This window comes from Myripristis murdjan, chromosome 15, assembly GCF_902150065.1.
Source record: "Myripristis murdjan chromosome 15, fMyrMur1.1, whole genome shotgun sequence".
Lineage (NCBI taxonomy): Eukaryota > Metazoa > Chordata > Actinopteri > Holocentriformes > Holocentridae > Myripristis > Myripristis murdjan.
The window spans coordinates 25,774,475-25,800,509 of record NC_043994.1 but is presented as its reverse complement, the minus strand read 5'-3'; the positions used below and the strand labels follow the sequence as shown (position 1 = coordinate 25,800,509).

The 26,035-nt window shown below is 41.0% G+C and overlaps 1 protein-coding gene across 6 annotated transcripts; it reads right to left on the bottom strand.

The window, feature by feature from the left end:
* Positions 1-316: 316 nt before the first annotated feature.
* On the bottom strand, positions 317-24,748 carry lrrfip2 (leucine rich repeat (in FLII) interacting protein 2). Of its 6 annotated transcripts, XM_030070551.1 has the most exons (15): positions 24,554-24,748; positions 22,997-23,158; positions 17,079-17,165; positions 9,223-9,264; positions 8,076-8,207; positions 7,281-7,352; positions 6,228-6,398; positions 5,340-5,432; positions 4,764-4,856; positions 3,826-3,927; positions 3,305-3,437; positions 2,024-2,194; positions 1,509-1,588; positions 1,303-1,407; positions 317-1,194 (listed from the first exon to the last, which is right to left on the bottom strand). In XM_030070551.1, exons 2-15 carry the CDS (start codon positions 23,084-23,086, stop codon positions 1,084-1,086), a joined length of 1,482 nt encoding a protein of 493 aa, XP_029926411.1. In that variant the 5' UTR covers positions 23,087-23,158; positions 24,554-24,748; the 3' UTR covers positions 317-1,083. The 6 variants fall into 6 exon arrangements, with proteins under 6 accessions (XP_029926411.1, XP_029926413.1, XP_029926412.1 ...); XM_030070553.1 differs by lacking the exon at positions 4,764-4,856; XM_030070552.1 differs by lacking the exon at positions 7,281-7,352.
* Between the last annotated feature and the right edge of the window lie 1,287 nt (positions 24,749-26,035).

Here is a 26,035-nt window from a genome sequence, read left to right as displayed (position 1 = left end):
ATATACATGAACATTTAAAAAATTTCAATATGAACTCAAACCTTGAAAAAAAGATTGTAAATTTCATGATTATTCCAGCTTTTCCATTACTGATGGTCCTTTGTGTAGCTGGTGTAGTTTCATGATTTATACTGCTACACTATATCACCAGTCCCAAAATAATTTTCATCCTGGAAACCAAAAATATGTAAGACTGAGAAGCAAAACCAATAGTGGGGGTGTTTTAGTTTTTCTGTAGTATTTGAAGAGCTGAGATTAACGGAGAACAAAAAAGGAAATGGAAAAGGAATGACCAAGCAAAGATCCACATTGTAAATACAGTTCAGTAATTTACACATTTATTTTCAAGAATCTTTTAAATATTATTTGAAAAAAAAAAAAAAAAAAAAAAATTCAATGAAACCGCAGCAGACACAATTGGCTCTATATATTTTGAAATGACTGCACCTTTTAAATACATTATTCTGTACCTGTTAAAAAGGATTATTGTTTTGCACGGACTGGTGCAGACCCTCAGACTCCAGGTGTGAAAAGGCACTTCACTGTGTGTGTGAGGGGAGCTGGGAAGGTGCGGGGCCCGAGCAGCCATAAAGGTTCAACAGTTTGTTGGTTTTTTTTATGTTTTTTTTTTTAAAAGCATCATTATACTCATTCATGCAACTTATCAAAAAACAAACAAAACAAAACAAAAAGAACAGCCAAGCACCCAGCCAGAGAGAAGTAAAATCTCGTGAATAACATGTAGTACAAAGCCTTGAAAAATTAAGTAGTGAGTACAGAAATTTCCTCAGATGGATCTCCCAGCAACTTTGTGGTTTTATTAGTTAAATTTCTGAGTCATTCCTCTAAAGACATTGGCTTGCCACACAAAACCAATGCTCATAGTTTATATATATATATATATAAAAAACACAGTTCCGTTTTTTTGCCTGTGCTACAAGTGTTTTTTCTTTAAGTGTTTTTGGTTAGCTACACGTTTTAAGTGTTACAGCTTGAAAAATGGAAATGTGCTCCAGACGCAATATGGCAGTCAAAAGGTCTGAGGTGCGAGTTTAAGGGCTTCTGTGGTGATGCTGCCTCGCCTCACTGCTGCGACAGGAGGGCGTTCCGGTTGGCCTTCATCTTCTCAAGGCGCTTGACTAGGTGGTTGTTGGTCATCTCCATCTCCTCGATCTTATCCAGGGCTGTGCGAAGCTGTGGGGGAAAAAAACACAAAACAAAACAAAAAAAAAAACGGAGAATGAATGATCGATACTGGAATATGTGGGTCGATCAAAGAGCCGACGGTCACCGTCTTCTCACCTCTCTCTGGAGTTTCCGTTTTTCCGCCTTCAGCTCATCTTCTATTTTCTCTGAGTTGTCTGCTGCTGCCTTGTACCTCGACACTTGCCCTTCAAGTCTGTTAATCTGGACATAAACATAAAACATTTTAAGTGTCGACGTACAGCAACTGAGTTTCCATTTTTGTATCATTACAATCAGTTGAGAGAAATTTCTCTGTGACTTACGTTTTGTTCCATTGTACCCATTTCCTGTTCTGCCTTGGAAAGCTTGAACTTGTATTCACTGATCTGTCTGTTGGCATCTCCTGCAGAGAGGAACAGACACAGGTGAGTTTCAGAATCAGAAATACTCGCTTGATCTCCGAAAGGAAACTGGGTCAGTTGCAGTTCCTCAAATTCTCAAGAGAACAATATATGAGAGACAAAAATATGTGGGAAAAAAAGTGCATTAGAAATTTGTGAAAAAAAGTGTGCATTATGGTTACATTTTGTGCATTAACCTTACAACAATAAATACAGAAATTAGAAATTGAGCATCTGTAAAAAGTACACCTATATACATCATATATACACAGGGATATTGCGCTGTTGAATTGTTGAAAAGGTTTGAGCGTAAAGATGTTCAAAAGATGGTTTCACAAGGTTAATATTCTCATATTTTTTGTGATTTCTTGTGTATTTCTTGTAAAGCGAATGTATAGAAATGTAAATGTGTGTCACAGCGTGGGAGTCAAACTCACTCTGCATCTCGATGAAGTGTAGATCTGTACCGTTCTCCATCCTCTCGCCATCTGTGTACGCACTGTCCATCTTTGAGTGTTTCTGTCTCTCCTCCTCCAGCTGCATCTTCAGCTTCCTGATCTGAGCCAGCAGCTCGTCCTTCTCCTCTGCCAGCTTCCGTAGCCTCACATCTACAAAGACGGACGAAACCGGTAATCAGTGGCTGGATTTACATGCAACCTAATAGCCCATTATTGAATCAATAAAGTAGCTGAACCACAAATCCACGTCAACAAAAATTACTCCTCGTCTTTATTTCTGTTGCACTGCGGGCGACTGTCAAAGCATAAAACACAGAGCTGACTTGCTAAAGAAGATTCAATTTGGTTATACAGGGTTTTAACAAAGCAACCACAGCAAGGAAATTACGGCCACTGCTAGAAAAAATGTGAAATTAAAATTAGCATTGTAATCTTACTATCATCCATAATCATTCTGATGTAATTTAAAAAACAAAAACAAACATTTTAACACTGGGACCTCAACACCGGGACAGCGGCAGAAATAGGACAGAACTGGAATTATTCGCCCAGACACTCTAGCTGGCTGCATGAAATGATCTTTCAGCACATGTTCATTTCCAAGAAAATCAAATGAATGGACTCACATTTTTTTTTACTAATGTGCAAAGCAGAGTAATCCCATTAATTATATTGCATGCAACACACTGTATGCTGGAACACAAGATTACACTGCTTTGGCAATTACATACTGTGGTCTAGAGCTGAACTGAAACTACTGATTGTTTTCATTGTCAATTAATCTGCTGATTATTTTCTCCATTAAATGATTTGCTCTTTGGTCCAAAAAATGTCAAAATGGTGAATAATGTTGATCACAATTTCCCACAGCCCAAAGCGATGTCCTCACATGTCTTGTTTTGTCCCAACCAACAGTCCAAAGATATTTATTTTAATGGCATAGATGATGACAGAAACCAGAAACTATTCACATTTGAGGAGCCGGAATCAGAGAATTTGGGAAACTTCTTGTTAAAATAGACTCAAAATGATTAAGTGATTATCAGAATAGCTAGCGATTAATTTAATAGTTTACTAATCATTGCAGCTCTACTTTGGTGTATGTAAACACACAATTAGATACCTTTAATTAGGATCTGTGCAAACACTTCGCCTGGAGTCTTTAATTGAAATGAATTAATTTGTCCTGGGTGAATTTTCTGCATGTTTTAATGATGCCTCTCTTGTGCCTGTGGGTAGAAACGGCGTCCTGTGACTCACCCAGCGGACCCTCCCCTGCAGACTCCAGCACCTGGGCGGCCTCCTGGGAGACCACAGTGATCCCTGAGGACACAGGCTCGTGGTTGACATCCCCGTTTGGCGTGCCGTCTGGGATGATGACCAGGCCATGTTTCTGTGGGGAGAGAGAGGGAGAGTACAGATCTCTGAGGAAAAGCTCTGGGCAAGCTGTTGGCAAAAAGCAGCACAGTATATAAATTAAATCCACCAGTAAATCTGACATGCAGTTGTGGCTTAAAGTAGAGATCAACATGGGACCGTATTATAAGCCTCACAGAACCAGCCAGAAGTCAAAATACGGAATATGGAATAAGATGGGGTGAAATGGAAATAAAAACAAAAAGCCAAAACTACATGGTGCAGCATTTAACGGCACTGACAGCATTACTGGCTTCCAACCAAAACAAACAGGCAGCTGGGTAGTGCTTTGGCCAGCGACTCATTCCTCTAACCTACTTTCTCTTTTCACAGAGGACTTTGGTCCCGGGCTTCGGGTGACCTACCTCTCCTGCTTTGGACTTCCCCTTGATGTCAGCGAGCTCATCTCTGAGCTCGTCTCTCTCATTCCTAATGCAATCAAAGTACTCTTTCTGCCTCTCTAGGGCCTGGCCACACAGACGAACAGAGGAAGAGAGAGAACAGAGAGAAAAGAGGCAAAGGAGAAGTTGGACAGACTGGTTGGGACAGACATGCAACACCATGTGCAACAAGACGTCTGACATGCACAAATTTAGAAAGTGTGTGCATAGAAAAAAGACAAACAAACTCAAAACACAGACACACAAGGACAGTGGACACACAGCTACATGCTAGCAGACAACAACCACAGGAAACAGCTTTTCCCTGTAAAACTCTGTTATAGGGAAAAGCAAGAGGGATACACAGAACACAGGAAAGGGATGACACAGTTTGTAAGGGGACAGATAAGTTTTTGAATTTTACAGTGTAAAAAAAAAAAAAATATATGATGCTTTCATTATTAAGGGTCCAACCTCATGCCTTAACTGTCTTTACATTACAAGGTAAAATGTGCATGTCATGCTATAATATACCGATTATTTATTTATGCTAAATAAGAAGATATGATTTATTGAGTTATTTTAGTTAATACAACAAAGACTAATTTTTAACCTTTTGTTCTCAGGCCATAACACAATGCCATCACACCTGAATTGTTGTTAGTGGTCCTGTAAACAGTCACTGGACATGCAAACTCCAGACTGAATTAGGATGGGTCCAACTTTGGGCAATAAGGGTCTAAGGGTCTCCATCATGCAGCTACAGCATGAGAGGCAACAGAGATGAATGGACAGTTTCTCTTTTTCACTGATCTGATTGATTAAAACGTAAATTTAACTGTGTGAAGAATGTCAAAAAAAAAAAAAAAAAACTGTCTGTTGCATCTCATAGTCTGTCTGAGCGCCCCTCTGAGACCTCCTACCCCAATCTTTTTGTCCTTCCAGTTTATCGTTTCCTGCAGGTCAAACACCTCTCGGGTGAGGGTATCTAACTTAGTCTGCATTCGCTGGCTCTCCTGGAGTGGTAATGAGCAGTAAAAACAGGACACAGTACAGAAAAAGAACAAGAGGAAAAACAGAATGAAACAACGACAGGAGAAGTGAAAATACACATCTAAATATGTACACTTACAGATGCTAACCGGCGAGACAGGAATATGATGACAGACTGCTATCTAAATGCTGTAATTGTACAAGTGCTAGATGGTGAAAACAGCGTAATTTGAGGAGAAAATATTAGAAATGTCTGAAACTGGAGAGACAGAACGTGACAGAACGTGTTGAGAAGCAGATAAGACAATGAGACAGAAAGCCAAATGTCAGGGAGACAATGTGGAGGAAATGACCGGGAGGCAGGCCAGGGCCAATCAATCCTTATCACGTTTCTGCAGAACAGAGCCTCCTCTGCGGCCTGCACTGACACAATAACACCTTTCAAGGTGTTGACAAAATAGAGGTGTGATGTGGTCTTTGTTTTCCCAGCGCAGGGGCAGCCGTACCTCTATAAGCTCGTCTCTCTGGCGGATGCCCTCTTTTAACTCTTCTTGTTTGTGCTGCAGGACCGTACACGTGTGCTTTTGTCTTTCTAGTTCCTGAAACCACAGACACAAACTTGTTGAGGCACAACCATTCAATGACAACATTTACTTATGTTTTCTTATCATTTTTATGTTTATTACTCACATTTTGCAGTTTTTTTTAAATGATAGTGCTGCAATCATTAGTGGACTGACAGACACTCACAATTTCAATACTCAAAAAAATTATTATATCAAGTAAAAATCCCAAACATTAGCTGATTACAGCTTCACTAAGACCAAGATCTTCTTACTTTTTCCATCTGTGTTATTATAAAATTTAGGCTTTGGGCTTTTTTGGCTGCTGGTCAGACTAAACAAGCAGTTTTAAGAAATCACTGTGCAATTTGATGACTCCCTGTGAGCATTTGGCATTAATTATGACACTTGATTGACAATTGATTTAAAAAACTCAATAGATTAAAATCCCCATGAAGTGACCACACATGACCTCTACTTCTGTATAACAGAATCTTAAACTGTGATCATCCTGCACTAGTGGGCGTAAATAAAAATTTTAACCTATAAAACCTTCACAAATCCTTAGACGTCCTCTCATCCACCTATCCCTTCAAATACAATTAGGTTTCTCTCCCAGACTGATATCCTGATGGTTTGCACTTGTCAATGATCCTTCCCTGCACTCTGTTCCACCCAAACATCCTGTTTTGACAGGAAATACATAAAATAAAGTAGGTAAGTCCATTTCATAGGGTCTTTAATATTCAGTGAAAATTATTATTAGTTGCAGCCCTGCAAACTGATTTACATTTTCTAACAAGTGAGTAAACGTAGCTCTAGGCTTTTCACCTTTGTCTTGTCTTCCACCTCTCTCCTCATCTCTGCCATCTGCTCCTCCATCTCCTCAATGACGTCCTTGAGTGTGTCCACCTGGTAGATGAGGTTGGCTTTGTCGTTGTCCAGCTGTGCATTCGATACCATGGCTTTCTTATACTTCTCCTCCACCTCTGCCAGCGACTCCTGTCAGTGGGGGGCACATAAGTCAAAAGGGCAAACAAATTTTGGCCCGCAGCTCACCTGCCTACATGCATCAGGTGGGCTGTCTGATACAAAGATGTTTTTGTGACACACTGAACACAAGGCCTCGGCATTTCTGAAATTTAACCTTAAGGTCAGTAAGATTGGGAAGGGGCAGAATTCTCTAGAGTGATTGTTTATTTTCCTACTTGTCCATCTCAAATGTCAAATTTTGTCCATGTCAAATTAGACTAATCTGTGATGTACAAGTAATGAAACAATTTGTATGCATTGAATCGCTTTGAGAAGTGATGCAATGCATTGGTGGGGAGAAAGGGGATCTGAAAGAGAGAACTACAAGTGAAATAAGGAAACAAAAAGGTGGTGAAAGAAGAATTCTCACTAAAGTGCTCCAGCTGTGTCAAAATCTACTGAGAACAAGCCGGGAGTCAGGTTTGTTAGTAAACTACCCTTGTCCACAAAACAAAGTGTACTCCCTAAGAGAACAGTGAGCTACTGAGGGTGACATCACAGGTCAAACCAAAAGGTCATCCAACGCCTGGCTGGAAGAAGAGCCTCAAAATTCAAACCAAGACGGCTGTCTCTCAGCAGGTGGAGTACAACAGCTCTTAGGGTAGCTAGTAGGGTTTCGGGACAGCATTCATTCCAGGCCGCAACCAGTGAGTTGGGACGAAAAAAGGAGGCGAGGGAAGGTCATGCAAAAAGAGGATCATTACACCATTCAGGCTGGGAGCCCATACAGAAGTAGCTGTGGTGTTAGGATGGGCACAGAAGGGAAGGGGCAGGGTGGCAGGGGTAGGTTAGTGACGCCAAACGGCTCCCAGAGGTCAGGAGAAGGCATGCTGCGAGCTCAAGCCCCTCTACCTTCAGCTCTTTAAGCCCCTGCATGTATCGCCCCTCTACATCCTGAATCTGGTCCTTTAGTTCATAGATATCCTGTAGAGCAGATGGAAGGAATGGTCGGGGGTGAATCGGGGCATTGGGGAGGGGGAGGAGGGGGTAATCAAGGAGAGATAACATAGCGCCCGTGCTGGCATCTCAAAGACAGTCCAGCTGGCAGACACGTAACCAGCACGCCCAAACATAACGAACAGCTTCACAGGACACAAGTCACATCCAGGCCTCCCGTGCACGAATGAAGACAAACTGTTTAACCAGACACTCAAAGCGGGAGAGAGGTAACAGAGACAAGGCTGTGTGTGTGCTTCAAATGCAGAGGACACAGATGTTTACATAAATGGCCCACACAAACAACAGTTTACACATATTAGCATTGAGCTTTATGATATTGTGATGACTAACAACCGCTAGGGCTTGGTGACAATGGACAAAAAAAAAATAATGACTCCATCTGTGAAAATTTCAATCAATGTTGTGGGGATGAGTACTGGTGCTTTTATAAAATATTTACAAATGAGGTTTTTGATAAACAGTAATTAGTGATGTGGATGTGGTGGCTAAATTTCCTATCCAAAACTCCTGACAAGAACTAGTCTTACATCATGTAATCAATATAATATCCATACATTATCCAGCCTTACTAACCCTTACTGAACAATAAAAACAATTTTATGTCATGACTGAGAAAAAGCATACGTTCAACATCAGACAGGCAAATGACATGTACATAAAAGTGATGTAAAGTTATTTACACCTTACCCTAAGTTCGCTGAGACTCGTGTCAGGGTCAATGACGCTGCCGGTGTCTGTGCTCCCGCGTCGTGAAGAGGTGCCACCCAGAGATGCCAGGGTGGCCGCCGAGAGGCCCGGAGTGGCACAACGGGAGGATGGCTGCAAACACAAAGTGCCATAGAGCTCCAGTCAGAAAAAAACACAAAACAACACGGCATAGCACGACGCAACACAACTCCAGAATGCCATTCAACACCGCCACCTGACACCGCCGGGCTCTTAAGCGATCCGCTCTCGCTTGGCTCGTTCTCAGAGATGCAGCTCCATTGTCAGGTGCAGCTTGTAACCTTGACAAACCAGCTAAAAGGCTACACCGGCCTTGCTCATAAGCTTAGGGCACATGTGGTGCTTCATGAGGGTTTAACATTCAGAAACTCCAGTTTATTTATTTCATCACATACTTTATAAACTCTGTACAGAAATACAAAACACAATGAATTTTTTTTGCTGCGGTACTCTCCAACATAAAAAAAAGAAATTAAAACAAAGTGTAGACGTAATGGCCTGCTGGTGGTACTAGAGAGGTCATGGGGTCACCAAAATTGCCAGGTTTCATCCTCTAGGCGACATGCGTGTTTACACCAAATTTCACTAATGTAAAAAGAGATATTAGTGTGCAATACTGCAATACAATTTGACCTGGGCACCCAAGTGACACCCAGGCTTGTTGGCCTTTCCTGTCTCTCTCTACTGTCACTACCAAATAAAGTTGACCTGCTGGCACTAGAAGGAAGGTCATAGGGTTACCAATATGATGATCCAAATTTGGACATATGCCCCAAGTAAGATTAAAAATATCACCTGCTGTTGGCACTGGAAAAAAATGTAATGGGGTCACCCAAATTTCAAGTTCATCTGTTGTCACCAAATTTCATGGTGATCACCCAGATGGACTTTAAGAATTTGGCCTGCTGGTGGTACTAGAGGGAAGGTAAAAACAGATTTCATGCTCTCTAGCCAACATGAATGTTGCCACAAAATTCATGGTGATCCACCAAATACATTTGGAGATTTAGCACTCACAACTGAACTGCTGACCGACCGACTGACAGCCACCTGCTTTCTAGTGAGGCAATAATTAAAATAATGAAATAAGGAATAGTGTTGCACTCACCCGACTGTAGTCTGAATACTGCTTGTCACATTTTTCATCCAGCTGAAAAGAGAGAAAAGAGAAATTATAAAATGAACTGCAGTGTGTTGTGGAACATGCGTCAGGTGTCGCCATGCTTGTCGCACTGCTTGTTCTCTGCAAATCAAAGTTAGTCTGAGAGTTAATTTCAGTGCTGCATGTTCACAGATCAGTTGGAAAAAAAAAAAAAAAAATCAACACTCAGGTGAATCACACCATTCCATCTATAAAAATAATAACAATAAATAAATATTATCAGTTCTATTCCTAGGTTCATGCTGTTAGACAACACTGCAGTCAAATCCACTTTAAGGAGGCTTACGTCAGCCCACTGACTGATGAGCTGCTCTAAGGAAATCACACACTGTGATATGCATTTCCAAAACCGAGTCACTTTTTCAATCATGCATCACTTATAATTAGAGGATTCATTCATCATCGGTGTTGCGGTGCATTCTTCAGCCCACCGTTGTGGGCCACGTTTAGCCACTTACAGCGTCCAGATCTGGAATGCTCAGATCATCGAGGTCAGACACAATACTGCCCCTGCGGTTGGAGCGGCTGAAATAGTCGGCGGCAGACTCGCTAATGTCCGAGAAGTCAGATGACTGCTCAGCGTACACACACAAGGTGAAGGGGGAAAGAGATCGAGACAGAATTACGAACAATAATGGAAGGCTAGAGAGTAAAAATCATCAGAGAGAGGTAAAAGAAAAAGATACGAGAAAAAAGAATCACAAACCACCCTAGAGGAGATGGCTGTGATTACTTTGGGACATGTATCATTTATATTTCAGGCATTCAGCTGATGCACTTACCCAGAGCAACATGGTAAAAGCAGCAGCTAAAAAAAATCTGAAATTCCTAGACTGCCAACATTACAAGCAGCAAACATCAAGGGGACTCAGGAGAGTACAGTGAATGAACAGCATGACACGCTCCTAGTCTCTGTGTAGCTCACCACACTGTCCCTGCGGCCTCTGTTGTAGCGCTCCTGGGAGCCGGTGCTGACAGTGTCATCGTCTGAGGAGCACTGAGAGGAGTACACACACGCACAGACACGCACAGTGAGGACCCCAGAGATGTATGGTCTAGCCACATGCACGAGGCTGGTTCACTCACATACACACTCATTCATAAAACCGCACCTGCAGTCACTGTAATAAGCTGATTATTGAATTACGTCAATGGACTTAACTCTATAAGTAACGCCAATTCATGCAATTAGGATCATTTCGTCAAATGCAGCGACCGGAACTAATTTAGGAAAGATGACCCCACGATAACATCTTTGTCTGCAAGCACTGCAAGGAACTCTGAATTCACACACTTTGAGGTGTAGGTTTTTCAATCCAGGTCGTATTTAAATGCTGATTCCCATCATTTATATTTTGTACACAACACTTCCTCACTGCCAGCTTTAGTGACGCAAGTCAAAACAGAGCAACCGTTATCTGCCAAAAACAATTATGAAAATGTGATAACTCACAGAACAATCAAGTGTGTTTGATTTTTGTATTTATTCAGAACAAGTTTTACCAACTACTGTTCATCACTATGCTTGGGACTACTTTTTGCAATGACCGCTCCACATCTCAGACACTGATAACTTTCGACAGAGCAGCACAGAAAGTAGTCTGGAAAGTTGTGGGTCCCATAACTTAGCAGTAGAGTTACCAGTCGCCCAATGCAAAATCTTCACAAGGCAATGTACTGCAATAAATGCAAAATATAACCTGTTAGAAAACATTGTTTGGAACCGTTTGTCAGTGGACAATTTTAAAATGTATTTGACTATGAGGCAATTAAAACAGACATTGAGACACCAAAAAACAAGAGGCCTTTTGTACTGTATTGAAGGCTAGGGGAAACACCCTATGTTCTATATTACTATAGATCCACTCTGTCTTCTATATTACCAGGCCTTCTCTTCCATCAGTGTGGCTTTTTCTGATGCCTCAAGCCTAATTCTTACAACACAATAATAATAATTTGTACTACTGTTAAATGGAAAATACATTATCCGATAGTACTTGTCCAATAAATAATATCTGAGATGAGGTGTCTGAAAATGGTGTTTGGAAAAAAAAAAATACAATGAGGGAATATACGGCCCTAGGAAAGCATTAAAAAATAGTGGTGAATTTGTGCTTGTACATTTAGGTAGTTCTATAAGTGATGAGAGTCAACATTTTAATAAGGCCTGGTTTGAAAGGTCTCTTCTAAAGCATAATCATAATAATGCTATTCCCTAAACTTGGCTATAGCTAGCTTGTTATGGGTGATCTACAGTGTCCCTGAGTGGAGGAAGGCAGGGTGCTGAGAGGGGGCAGGGCATGGCCTGTTAGCAGTGGCTGTTTATGTGTGGTGTTAGCTGACAGCATGCAGGGTGTAGGTGGTTTCAGGGAGCTCACCACAGGGCTGCTACGAGTGGAGCTGGCTCCAGAGGAGTACCAGCTGTATTCAGAGGGCTGTGGAGGGGAGGAGAACAAGACACAGGCTTAACATGAAGACAGACGTCGGGGCCACAGACACGACATGGGCCGCCGTGGTGGTGACATGGTTGAAATGCCGTTTGACAAACACCGAGAAGACTTACGGCTCTTGAACTGTAGCCGGAGCCATAAAGACCAGTGTCGTCGTAAATAGAGGCCTGAGGGCACATGTGGAAGACAATGCAGGGCTCAGCAAAACATAAGAGCGAGCATAAATCTGCTTAAGTAGGCTGAGTGCACTTTCTCTGCCCCATGCACTAAAAACAGATATCCTCTATGTGTTTTTCCCATATCGAGCAGGCCATTTTTTTTTTAGGGTTCTGTACAAAAAGGCACTGCTTTGACACAGGGCCCCGTCTTATCAAAGTGAAGCACAAATCTCTGGCTCCCACTGAGTGTCTAGGAGCTAAATATAAGCAGCTCCAAACACCATGTACATCCTATCAGATATATGTAACAGTGTCAGAGGGAGGCAGGTCTACTTCTTAAGATAACTGGACGCATGCAGAGACACACAGGCCATCCAGTGGACAAAGACTGACCATGCTGTAGCTGCGAGACAGCCCAGTGCCAGGAGTGGAGGACGAGGAGGTGGTGGCCTGTCAGAAGGGAGGCGAGCAGGGAAAAGTCAGTTTCGTGTACAGCGGAAAGCTGTAGTGAGAATTAGTGACGCAGCAAGAGGAAACAGGATGAACGCTTCTCTGACCCTTTATCATTAAGGCTTTCTGGCATGCATGCTGAGTGCAGAAGTGAAGTGAGGTGAAACAGTCCCCTTGGCCTGTTTTATGATAGTGAGGAACCGGGTTTGACAATCAGGAGCTAATTTACAAGTATTCAAACGATAAGAAAACAATTTAAGAGTGGAGAGCTATCTCATTCTAATAGTCAAGCTTTGGCTTTCTGTCTCATGTAACTTCTGACTAACCCAACCCCATTCTAGGGAATATCTTGTACACGCTGTGCTTTGATTTTTTTGTGACACACAAAACTACACAAACTAGCACTATGTTGAACACAATTTCCAGTGTGGTTAACATTTGTCTCAACCGCCTGGGGATTTACATGACAAACTGAAACATCTACTGTAGATAAGAATACACTGCTTCAGCTGGCTTTAGTTTAACCGAGTAGCCCACAGCTACTTTAGTCCATGTAAAACAGAACTAGATATGGGACAGCACAGAGAGGAGGGGGGGACCGACCCGTGGCTGATAGGAGGATGTAGAAGGAGGAGGTGGTAGTTTGGTCTTCGCTAGGGTGGTGTAGTTCCTTTTATCATGGTACAGTCCAGTCTGGAAGGGTAGCAACATCGTAGGACCGCAAACAAATAAAGTTAATTCTCAAAGGTCTGTCATGGCCTGACCTAAAATACAGATAGTATTAATAATACTGAACACTGTTTAGTCAATATCTATATGACAGAACACAAGGCAGTGAATACACAATCGGTGTTACAATATGATTGATCAACAATAAATCACCACGGCAAGTCAATAACGACTACTCTACACCGCCTCCATGCTAGAGGCTGCAACAGGGACACCAACACTGAGGGGATACACTGACCAGCAGGTCCTTCCTGGAGGAGCTGGATGAAGCCTTTTTATAGCCATGCAGGTCATTGTATACAGAACTCTGTTCACGCCAGAGGAAAAATGTCAAGAAACAAAAAAACTACAATGAGACAAAAGGACGGCAAGAGAAGCTCAGAAGCAGTGACAAATAGAGGCTCATCACACAGGTACATACAGTGGAGCGGGAAGTCTTCAGGGAGGAGCTAGTAGAGAGGCCGTCAGACTGAAGAGAGAACAGGAGTCATGACCATTATGGTTTGAAAAAAAAACCCAACAACAACAGTAACAAAAAAAAACAAAAAAAAAAACCCACTATCAAATATCTAAAAAACTCTGGACAGAGTGGGTTAAGATGTGCTTGTAAAATAAACACTCCAAGTGAATGTTAGGATCTATAACGGCAAAACAAAACACGGTCTGTTTCACATGTCTAGCATATGTTAGTTATAGAAGTTAAATGAATAGTGATACTTCGTCCAACACAACAACAGTCCAAACCATTTATTTTCTTACATCTCGTCTAGTGCTTAAATGATTAGTTCATTCTTTAGTCAACTCAAGTAAATCATCAAATTTAGCTATGAATTAATGTTTTCCATGAAATATCACATGAAACTCCCAAAATTTTACGGATTATAGCTTCACCAAGATCATCAAGTTGCTAAGATACCGCAGCTTTTTTCCCTTCATAACATTATAAAATTAATTCGCCGGGGCTTTTTGGCTGCTGGTCAGACTAGGGATGAAATTTGGAGACCTCACTTTGGGCTCTGTTAACTTCCCATGAGCATTTGTCTTTATTTTTAACATTATACAGACTAAGTGATGAATTTATTGATATAAAAATTAGATTTATCAAACAATGAAAACCAGTAACTGCAGCCTTATATGGTCAAAGCTACAGTGAACTGCACTTAGTTAACCAATACATTTTTTGGATGTTTTGGCACAACACATAACTTGTGCGTGTCTGATGTTACCAAGTGAGTATGATGTTAAAATGCTGAAATCAGCTTCGATTTGAAAGCTATTTTCCTATAATATCATCAGCACTTTTTGGTGCTTCAATTTAAGTGTGCTCACATATATTTGGACAGATTAAAATTATAAGACAGCAGCCATTTTTAAAATGATGTTTAAAACAAAACTCTAAACACTACACAAGGTCTGGCAATATGGCTTTGAAATGAAAACTATTGGGTTCTATTTAAAAAGGAATAATCTACATTTAAATACTTTAATCCAGTTTACAAGACCGCTGTTAGCAGTCAATTATTATTAAGTATACTGTTTAAAACTTACATTAGTTCTTGAGAGAAATCAACCTAGCTAATCCCTAGTTACATGCCAAGAATCCAAGCCTAATTAGTTTAAAACATTTATCCCTCATATTCCTATCAGTGAGCTGTTAACAACACGTCTCTCACCAAATCCCACACAAAAGTACACATGCTTGCACACACACACACATGCACATACAACAACGCACCAGCAGGTCTTTTCTACGAGAGCTGGAGCGGCTCTTGTGAGAGCCCAAGTCACGCACTGATGAAGAGGTTGACTTCAAATAAAAGACAAACCAAACATTAGGCTACAACTTCTCCAGGAAAACCAATTTATTTTATGGCCTAAATGAGCAACAACAAAGACCAATGAATCGCTTAATAATCCCTGAGTCAACAACTGCTTTCCGAACAAGAACAATAGCTTTCACAGATCGCTGTGCCTTTCTGAGTGGTATTATACCACCTTGATAATAGGGCTAAATATAAAAGAGATGAAATCTTGTTAGCTGGCAGTTATGTACACACCCTGTAGCTGCGGACTGACATGACATCATCATCCAGGCCCTGTTGATGTGGAAACACAGAGCCGTGGAAAGAGGCAGACAGAGAGGAACATGGGTCATGAGAACAGGGATTAAATGAGACAGAGGAAAGGAAATACAGGCAGGCACAGAGGAAGTGTGGAGAGGATACAGACCCGGTGATGACGGCTGCTGGATCTACTATTACTAGAGGCTCTGGCCTTTTCTGTGTCAGCCTAGAGATGGAGAGGAAAGTTGGTGAACAGGACTATGAAGAAGTGATGTCACAAGAATCAATATTTAGGCAGTAGATAAGTACCAAAATCTTGAGAAGGATACGAGTGCTGGTGTTTTAGTGCTGGCAGTATCAACACAATTTTGTGCTCATTTGTAGCCTGTAAATTTACTTTTAAAAACAAAGTTGCGGCCATGCTTACAGATCAGTATGTCAGAATAAGAGCACATAACAGTACTATTGTATTTGTTGTTACAGCAGGACTTTTTCCATGGTTCCTATAGTGTCAATTAGTATTTTGTTGGGCTGCTTTGTTGACACTTTAAAACTACAGGCCAAAGTTGCACTTGTAACTCATTTTAATGCAGCCTATACGTCCTAATTCTTTAAGTGCATTCAGTGTTGGTTTACTTGTTAATATTTATACAAGGTTTTTAAATAAATGAGATTCTTGTTTTTGCTGTCTAACAAGGTAATGAGAATTGTGGAATTTCACTTGTTTTGGTATCAGCTGCCAAAATTCTGGTAATTGTGACGTCCCTACAATGTGGTGAAAGTAGAGAGGCTCCATCACAGGAGGAAATGGGATCACAGCAAAGTCAAGCAGTTGCTATGCAAAACCACAGCCATGCAAAACACCGTATGTCATTCAGGTTTATAACCAAATGGATCTCAGACACAAGGTGCAAGTTTGCAAACCTTTTAAGTGCAGCAGCAAGATCAATAATATGCCAAAGTACAGCTAATGCAAGACACTTTTTGCTGTTCTCTCTTGAAATGGCAACAGAGCTGCACATACTAAATATGCCAGCTCTTCTTCACTGTGTTGAAACAGTCACATCCTACAGATTAATTCCATGCAAAAAAGGCACCTTAACACTCAGAATACATCGTTGTAGTTGGAGGAGTGCATAAAAAAAGGTCCAAAACCACCTTTTTACATGCAGAGTCACACACCCTAAATAAAACCGGAGGATAAAGCCTGGTCTACAAATACACACACACAGTCAACGATTACTGTGTCTCCAAAGCAAACACACCACAGAGGCATATTTCCTCAGTGAGATATAGTGTAGTCAGTGAGTCAAGTGTAGGTAAGTGGTCAGGGTTGACTTGGGCTCAGTCCCACACTGCAGGCTGTGTTAGTACAGTGAGAAACTCCGAGAGTCTCTCGCCAGCCTACCATCCACTGGTGGATCTGACCCCATTTCCTGCTGCTGCTGCTGCTGGATGAGTGGTAAGACAGCTAGACACAGGAAGGACGAAGTGCCAGGGAAAACACACACTTAATCATACTTTCACTCACTCAAGATAGTCAAAGCAACCACAGAAGCAAGAAATTCTACCCAAACGTTATGGCTGGGTGACGTTTACTGTAAGAATAGACTGTATGGTTTGATCTGTGGACATGCAGCATTTTTCTTTCACCGTGTGCATTTCTGTACATGTGAGCTATTAAAAAAAATGTTTTGTGACTGTAAAGCTGAGGAGGCCTTCCACACCAGTCTAGGGACTACAGATGAGGATGAGCTGTCCCTGTTAGACAAACCAAAATAAATAAATAAATAAATCAACCTATAGATAGAAGAGGCCAGCCACTTTCCAGGTTCATCCTAGATCTGTACTGGGAGTAGGAGACATTACAGAGCGTCTCTTTGGCTCATTCATGGAGTTAAATAAAAGTCAGTGTACGTTGTTTTCCATCAAGTCCAGTTTGTTTTGTGTACCTCTTTCTGCTGCCGCTCAAGCTCCCTCATTCGGATATCCCTGGCCTCTGCCCGAGCCGCCCTTTTTGCTGCCAGCCTCGCCTCCGCCTGTGGGACACAACATGAATACACTTGTTAGCCATGAATGGAAACTGGTAGTGTCTTTGTCTTGGGAACCACGCAACATGTGCGAGAAACAAAAACATGAGGACAGAGATATGATCATCACTTTTAATAGAAAAGAGATGCTGGAATATGTAAACATTCATTCATGTGATTTTTTTTTTTTTTTTTAAAGAAACCCAAGTGTTACTGCTGAGGCCTACAGGAGACCAACTGCTTCCCTAAGCTGGAAACTAGAGAATCAACCTTTTGACAATGAAACTTTTGTTATGGTACGGCTGCATGACTCAGAAAAATACTGTGGTTTATTGATTTTCTGATTACTTAAAACTATAGTTTTTCTGTAAGCATCTGCATATCAAAAAATAGATGATTTAAAAATGTTGCTAATGATTACGGATGGTTTTTGTATGTACATCTTGTAGGATGGAAAGTCTGCATGGTATCATAACACATTGCTTGGGGAAGTCTTCTTAATCACCAAACCTGCTGATAAAAACTGATTTTGAAATTATAGTAGTATAGTATAATAGTCAATATTGCCATTTCAGTGCTTTTCACAAAAGTGAATATTTACAAATACAACCCTGACAGTCTCAGAACAGACATTTTGTAGTATCCTGCACTAGGAACGATATAGTTCACTCAACAAGAAATCAGCTATTAATAAAAATGACTGACGTGGACGCTGCCGATCATAAATTCTCCTCAGAGCCCGTACTGTATGGTGTGCCCCTGCTGACCAGTTTCCCTCGTGAGTCACCACTCTTCAGTCCTGTTCAGAGTGAGTGCCTGGGATGCCTCATCACCAACAACATGTGCTAACCATCAATTTCAGGGAGGCTAATTTAAGGACCTCATAGGGGGAAATGCCAATAGTGAACAAACAAACAGACGAGGAAGAATCAAGACAGGATAAACTGTGCCTCGGTACAGTCTGCACAGTTCTCTGAAGTCAATAAACATGGAAGTGATTTCGCAACTTCTAACAAACTAAGCTTTATTTACCATTTGTAGAAGCACAGATCATTGAAAAAACAGGTTCAAAGCTAAGCTAAACACATTAAACCACGCTGCCTTTTCAAACACTCATGGGTGAAAAGTGAGAGGAGCCATTACACAATTTGCCCCCCACCTGAGTCAGAATATGAACAGGGGCTAATTTTGCCGGGTACCTCAGCAGCAGGGCTAATTTAAGCAAGCCTCTGCACAGCCCTGACTAACCATGGCACTAGTGACTACGTTCACTACTTCTCCTCACCTCTGTATTCTTAGTTGACAGCCATGCTCTGAACCTTTACATCCCACCCACAAAGAATGACACACTTGCTCAGGGAGCTTAACTCTTTATCTCAGATAGCTCCATAAATACTGTGTGTACAGTATCTCTCTGCGAACAAACATTGTCAACATTCCTGCAAATGCTTATCAGCACTGCCAGCATTGAAGGCCTATGGGTACGACTATTCCTGTTTCAATAATAGCCTGCAATGAAAACAATGCTGTTTTACAACAATACTGACCATCATACTAAAATTCGGGCTTCATGATTTTTTTCAAATAACCACTGAAACGGACAGCTGTCATTTCAATCCTTTATGTTTTTTATGTTTGTTTGAAGGACATTTTTAAAGTGAGAGTTTCTCTGTAGTTAAGTTTTTTTTTTTAACCTAGTCAGTGCCAAGAACCTGCTCCAAAAATATATAAACAAGTAAAAACACTTGTAGATCAGGAACAGACAGATTACTAGAGTTCAAGAGTCACTTATAAAAAAGGATGCCACCTGTATTTAACTGAAGAAGCTCTGGTTTTTAGCTGGATAGAAGCAATACAAACATGTTACAGTGTAAACTAGCTTTGGTTAACATCCCAAAGGAATGTGTGAAAAACATGAGATCAGATGTGACAGCTTGAGCAAAATTTTACTTTTTTCTGTGTGAGTGGTTTTACCTTTTATTGTGTGAATTTCTTTATTCTAATAAAATAAAGAAAAACAATTTGTTCTGCAAACCTAAATTAAAAAGCCAAAACCAAAAAACACTTACTGCTCTGTTGGGCAGATGTGTGTGCCATGAGGGGTATTTTCAAAATTGGATAACCCGTCCGTATTTTCAAGTATCCGTTGTAAGTCATTATTAGTCATCTCCTGGGTTTACTGCCCTCTGTAAGGATTAGCCAACTCCATATGTGATTCTGAAGCCTGTCAGCATTTGTTCCTTCTCCATTTGCCTGTATGACTAACTGTCATCCTTCATCAGATCCAGCCTTAAAAAACACCAGTCTCATTCTGAGTTACAGTCTACTGACGAGTGTCTGAGTGGTTTACATTGCCTCCAATCATATTCATATGCGTGTTGTATCTAATTATACAGTTCAACATTTCCTTGTTCACATCATTTAAATTTAGAACCAATTCAACGCCAGACCTAGTTTGAATTTAAGCAGTGTCTCCACTAACAATTCTGCTGTAAATAAATCATAGATATGACAATAATGTCTGTCAGCCAACACTTTAAAAGGAGACTACTTTCTGGTAAATACAACTATAAAACAAAAACACTTTTTGACAAAATAATTAAGACAGCATGTGTGCTGTGACGAATTACCTCAGTCTGTCCTGTTTTATGTCTGTGCAAGATGTTTTTCATACCAGATCAGAAAGAATGGCTTGTAGAGAAGGTAGGAAAACAAAGAGTGACATTTAGAACTACAGAAGACAGTGTGCAGACACTGTAAGGAATTATGTAAATGACAGTCATAACTAAACAAGCATTTTCCTATAGGCCTTGAGCAAAATGTGCATGAGGGCACTGTGTTTCCGTGCGAGGTTGAGAAGGAGGAAAAGTAGCCATGATGTGCGAGTGCATGAGGAGAGAGAGCACACGAGTGAGCGAGTGCGTTGGCTGGCCCAGAGTTCTGCACCTGTTGAGCTGTCTGACAGTATGACCTGCTCTGCACAGCAGCACAGCTGAGCTCTCTGTCTCTGTCCTATCTATAGCCTTGCCCATCCGGCCCCAGCTCTCCGGCAGCGACATCATGGGACTGGAGGGGAAACCTGAGCAGCAGCATAAGTGCACCATCATGCACACCTCCAACACCCTGGGCAGGAAGGGTCTAGTATCACACCATGAAATCACCTGGAGCACTCCCAGCCCTGAGCGAGTGTACATGCAGAATATTCCACATGTAAGGGTTAGGGTTAGTCCCAGTTTATGTCCCAGTTACAGTCAAATTTGAGATACGCTGCTATATGCATCCTCACAAATCACAAGTGTCCCTGTCATGAATAAATGAGCAGAACTTGCACATACTGCAACTGAAAACCTAGCAAACTGGGGAAAGGTATTTCCATGCCTCAGTATTTTGTCCAATATTGACATATCCATGATGTTATTACTCAGGCTTTTAATAATTTGAAAATAAGTGTACCCTGGCTGTTTTAAATGGAATATGCCCCATCCATGTGCCAACATTTGAAAGGAAAATTTGAGCGTTCTGACAAATATTGTATTATAATTGCACATGCAAACATATTCGCTGTGTAACACAGCTCATATGTGGTGCTGAAATCACATCACATTCTGTGTTTTTGCAAAATAAAGACACAGGACACAAATTCATTTAGACATAACCCCTGTATCTCTTCTAGACAAGTAAAATTAAAACACCTAATAATTAGGCTATTCAGTTATAGCCAACTAAAACATTACTGCACCAAAATCTTGCTGATTTCTACCAAAATACATGCAAATTGAATGGCTAAAGACTAACAATGGGCTATAACAAATGATTTTTCATTCTCGATAAACAAGGCTGTACAGAACACAGCACTGCACTAGACCGGTCTATATTAGCCTATATAAACAACTAACCTTTGGGTGTCTCTGCAAGATTACACCATTAGACTGGTCTTAAACAACAATCAACAGTAATGTACACTATTTAAGGCTATTATATAAGCTGAACTGCATATAAAAAGGAGCTGCTTAAAAGCTAGCTATATCATTGTGGTCAAAGTTGGATCAAACTGTCAATCAATGTTCACAACACAGCTTCACTGAAGCGTTCATCTGTTATTGACAGAAACAGTTCCTGTATATGTGCTTCATGGTCTAAAGCGAGCGAGAGGCTTCTGGCAGCTCATGGAAAAACAGACCAGTGTGGCACTTTCCATTTCAACAGTGTTGATATCACAAACTAGCATGAGTATGAAATCATATGGACTATGAACTATGGCTTCCACTCCCACGCAGACACACTCCCAGTGTGTCACTGCAGTCAGCCGTGTTCAAACACCATTAGCTCCCTTGGATCCTAATCTCAGGGGCAGCAGGTATGAGATGATCATCTAACTCTAATTCTTGGCCACTGTCTGATTTGTACGCATGCTGCTGGTATTTAGAAGCACTGAGTGACCAGTAATGCAAGATGCCTCAGAGTTGGGCTGGTGATAGTGCAGGCTCAAATTCACAGTCTCTCTCAGTGATCCGTGCCAAGCACAGCCAGGCAGGCTCTAGCCTCTGTTAGCCAGGCACAGACATGAGGCAGTAGCTGCTCTGTTTTCAAGAATTGTTTGCGAAAGTGGCGATGTGTGACAGGTTAGAGATTGACCTTGTGAACTCCCTGCATGGTTGATCCAGGCTCTGCTTTGCTCCAGAAAGAGATTCATTTAGGACCTGACTGGGTGGATCAGATGACTCATGTTTCTATGATCAGCCTGCATGACTATAAAGAGAGCAAATGGAGCCTTGTGCTTAATGCCCAACTATGAGACACTGCACAACTTTCACAGGGAACGGATAAAACACTCTTCAACTGGATCAAGGCAACTATTAAGTCTTCAAGGAAAAGCTGATCTGTCCAGTGTGACATTTCTGCCTATAAAAGCAAGAAATGATTCAAGCGGATCAGAAACCTAAAAGAAAAAAACTCCTTTGCAGCCTGGTTACTGGCAAAAAAAAGTCAACCAAATAAAACCAAATAAAAGTGCTAAATTTATTTGGCCAATTTTCTGGAGACTGAAACTGGCATTGCATTACATGCCACGATTCTGAGGAAAATTTAAAAAAAAAAAAAAAAAAAAAAAGGGCAATGGAATGGAAACCCTGCAGTTGAACAAAATGGAATAATCCCAGGGCAAGTCATTACAGGCCAGGCAGCTTCACTCCTCTGCCCTTGTTTTCCCGCCCCAAACCAAAGTGCCACAAGTCAAGTCAATCCCTCTGAGGTCCAAAGCAGCTGTCTCCACTTGCCTGCACTAAAACAAGATTTGAATAGCCAAACCTAAATATCCACAAATCAGTATATGCCTCAGGGGCCTGTTTGCTGAATTCACTTAAGCTAATGTTAAATGTTTCTTTGACCCCACCATACTTTTAAAGAAAAAGAAAAAAAAATCAACACAAAAACATACCTCCACAATAATCACATATTTAGCACATCTTCCTGTTTCTGGCTGACTGTAAACATGGATGTTTTTATGACTTTCAGAGTTTGATTACAGATTATTTTAGAGATGAAAATCCATTATTATACATTATATCCAACACATCCAAGATGTATGTTGACAAAGCAATTCCCTACATACCAATACAACACCAATACCATAAACAAGTAGCTATTATTTCCAAGCTGTTTAATGACAGCTCTGCAGAAAGCTTTAGTTTGACACATGATAATCTGTCAATCTGTTATATCTCAGATGGGAGATTCATTCAGGTGTGATTCCAAAAGCACAGGGAGTTATTTATAACACCCTGTGCTTTAGCATAAACAAAAAATGAACACAGGATGTATTGTGATGAGAATGCACTTACCTCCCGGGCAATACTGCTCAAGGCCTCATCTTCTGCTGAGAACCGGTCTTTAAGAGGGGCACGCTTTCTACCAGAGCCTGGTGTCCCCATGTTGCCTTTGCAACAGCAGCACCACTAAAGATGTTTAAGGCCAAAATATAAAACAGGAGAGCGGGCAAACACCTAGAAATAAAGAGCACAGATTTCTGAGTAAGGAGTTTCTCCACCTAAACAAAAGACACGCAACTAATTAAAATCCATAAGTAAAAGTTAAGAATATGACCAAAAAGAAACCAATTTTTATCACACTGCAAATAAAGCAGTGATAAGAGCACATGCACAATAAGACAAATATGTCAAGAATATCAATCATATCAATTTCAAATGGCAATGCTTGCATGTCTACAATTTCAACTGTATTTTGTTGCACAGGGTTTCATTCTCTCTCGCCCCTCTAAGAAAACACTATCTCTTATTTCCAGTCCTGCAACAACACATTGCCACAGGCACTCATGTCAAGGCTTTGGATAAACACTTGTCGCTGACATGAACCAGCTGTTAAATATGACATGCAAGGCTAATGCAACCCGATAGATTACTTTTAAAAGGATGGCTATTAAGTTATTGGGCTGTATATCATCTCACTTTGCATTTTAAACGATATTTATCTGACTTCTTGCATACCCACAAGCAGTTAGCACAATAAAATTCCTAATCAATAAAATAACGGTAGGTGCATTTAGTAAACAGCTAAGTCAACAGAAAAAATTCCTAGCTGGCTGGTCAAGAAGCACATTAATTGACAAAAAGCACTGCAGTTTGCTGCAGCTCACTGGCACCCACAGGGTAAGAAAACGCCCTGATAAGGACCCAGGTTGAGTAACCAGAGTCAAGAAAGAAGAAACACAGATATTTGATGAATTATCTTGTCTGATGCTGAGTGATTCAAACCTGATTCTTAAATAACCAGAACCACCAGCTCACAAACATGTTAGCAAGCCGGGCTAATTACCAAGTTTCTCAAAATCAATTTGCAGCCGGCTAATTAACTTAGTTCAACTAATGTTACTGAAACACTAACATGAACACTCCGCCTTAAGTTTTCCATACACTAATAATAAACAGTTTGCTCAACTAGTGTCTCTGTAATAAGACCATTATGTCTGTAAGATGTGACGCTATCCAACACCATTCAAATGTTAAGTTAGCGTTAGCCGACGCACGTTAACGGTAACCAATGTTAGCCAGCTCACTGGTGAGCTAGCTAACTAGCACCTCGTTACCTCCCGATTTTCCCACTGAAAAGTTATACTATCCGGGGGGTGAGCTTTTTACTCTGCTTCGGCTGGACCTAAATCATAGAGGAAAACATAAGAAATGTCCAGACGTGTCCTTTCCATTGCAATGACCCCCCGACACAGCAGACAAGTCTGTGGGACGCGAGGCTAGCGGACTAATTTAGCTGGCTAGCTTCGGTTAGCCAGCGGGGCTAACCTCGACTTCTCTGGAGAGACTGGGCAAACTGGCACCGATCCTCAAGTCACATTTTTCCTCTCAAAAATATAAACCATGCCGAACCTTCAAAGCAGCCTTGATGCTTCCAAAGTGTAGTCCTTTTATTTCTCCCCCCGGCGTTTCTTTTCTCAGAGAGCCATTCGGCTTCTCTTCAAAGACTGAGAGTGTTTTTGTCCACCCTGACAGCTGTCATCAGCTCGCCTCTCCGCCGCTCTCCACTGCCCTCCTTACCCACTTTCCACACACTGGTTAGCGGAGGTTCCCGGATGTTGGGACAACTAGGGTGTGATGCTGCCTTCAAATGCCGTCGGACATTTTCAGACACTGATTTAAAAAAAAAAAAAAAAAAAAAAAAAAAATCCACATGGGGAAGGATGACCAATCTGCGATACTGGTGTTGCTGGGATTTTATATTTAGGGTGTGATAAGCACTGACACTACTACTGCTATACTGCTCGTGTGTGTATGTATAATAATACTAACACCACCACCACCACTACTACTACAACAACAACTACTACTACTACTACGAATAATAATGATGATGATGATGATGATGCACATTTGTCAGCAGTAAAGGCCGCACATTTAAACTCACAGTTACATTTATTTACTTTGGGATCAACTTGTATGTCTGGCTTCTCCGCGCTTTTCATGCTTAGTGTGTAGATGTTCTTTCTCTGTGCTGTGAAATAAAATAGCAGCCACCGAAAACTACATCATGGCATTGCGCCTTTAATTGTTTTCCCTGTGAATGCATGACAACTAGTCTAATTCAGGACTTGCACGCCCAGACGTAGGAGCGTACGACTCTCTGGCGGCACTTGGAGGCAGCACACTACCGCCAGGAGCTACAGTGCAGCTGTGGCAAATGAGTCAGTCAAGAACCAGTGTTTCTATTTTAGTCTGACAAAGATTTTGTTGTAGCAAGTAACATGGAAAAATAAAACCAAGCATGCGTGATGATAAAGGCTGCAAGAGCATATGTTGACCACATGAGGGCAGTAGCTGATAATAGTTGTCTCTCGCCCCAAAAGGCAATGTGTAATGACACTTGTTGGAGACTGAGGGGACAGCCTGCTTATAATGAATTTATTTCAGACACATAGTCCACATGACAATTATAAAAAAAAAAAGAAAAAGAAAAAGTAAGTGATTCAAACTGGAAGATAAATAAAAGATAATTAAGGGACAGTTTTCCCATTCAAGTGCAATTCACACATAAAAATATCCTTCAGTATCAAAACAGAAACACCATAGTGCAAAACACTTTATTGCTTTTAAGTGTATGTGCATTCAGGTTCAGTGTTAATGAAATGTGACATTTGTTTTTGATTTGAGACTCTACAGGTGCATGTCTTTCATGAAACATTTTATCGGTGCATCAGTGCAAATTGTGGATTCTGTAGAGCATATTTAAATTCCTCAATTGACATACACACAAACACACACACACACACACACACACACACACACACACACACCTTTCCATATTTTGTTTGTAGATGATGGAGCACCTGCAAAAAGGATTTTCATTCAGAGGAG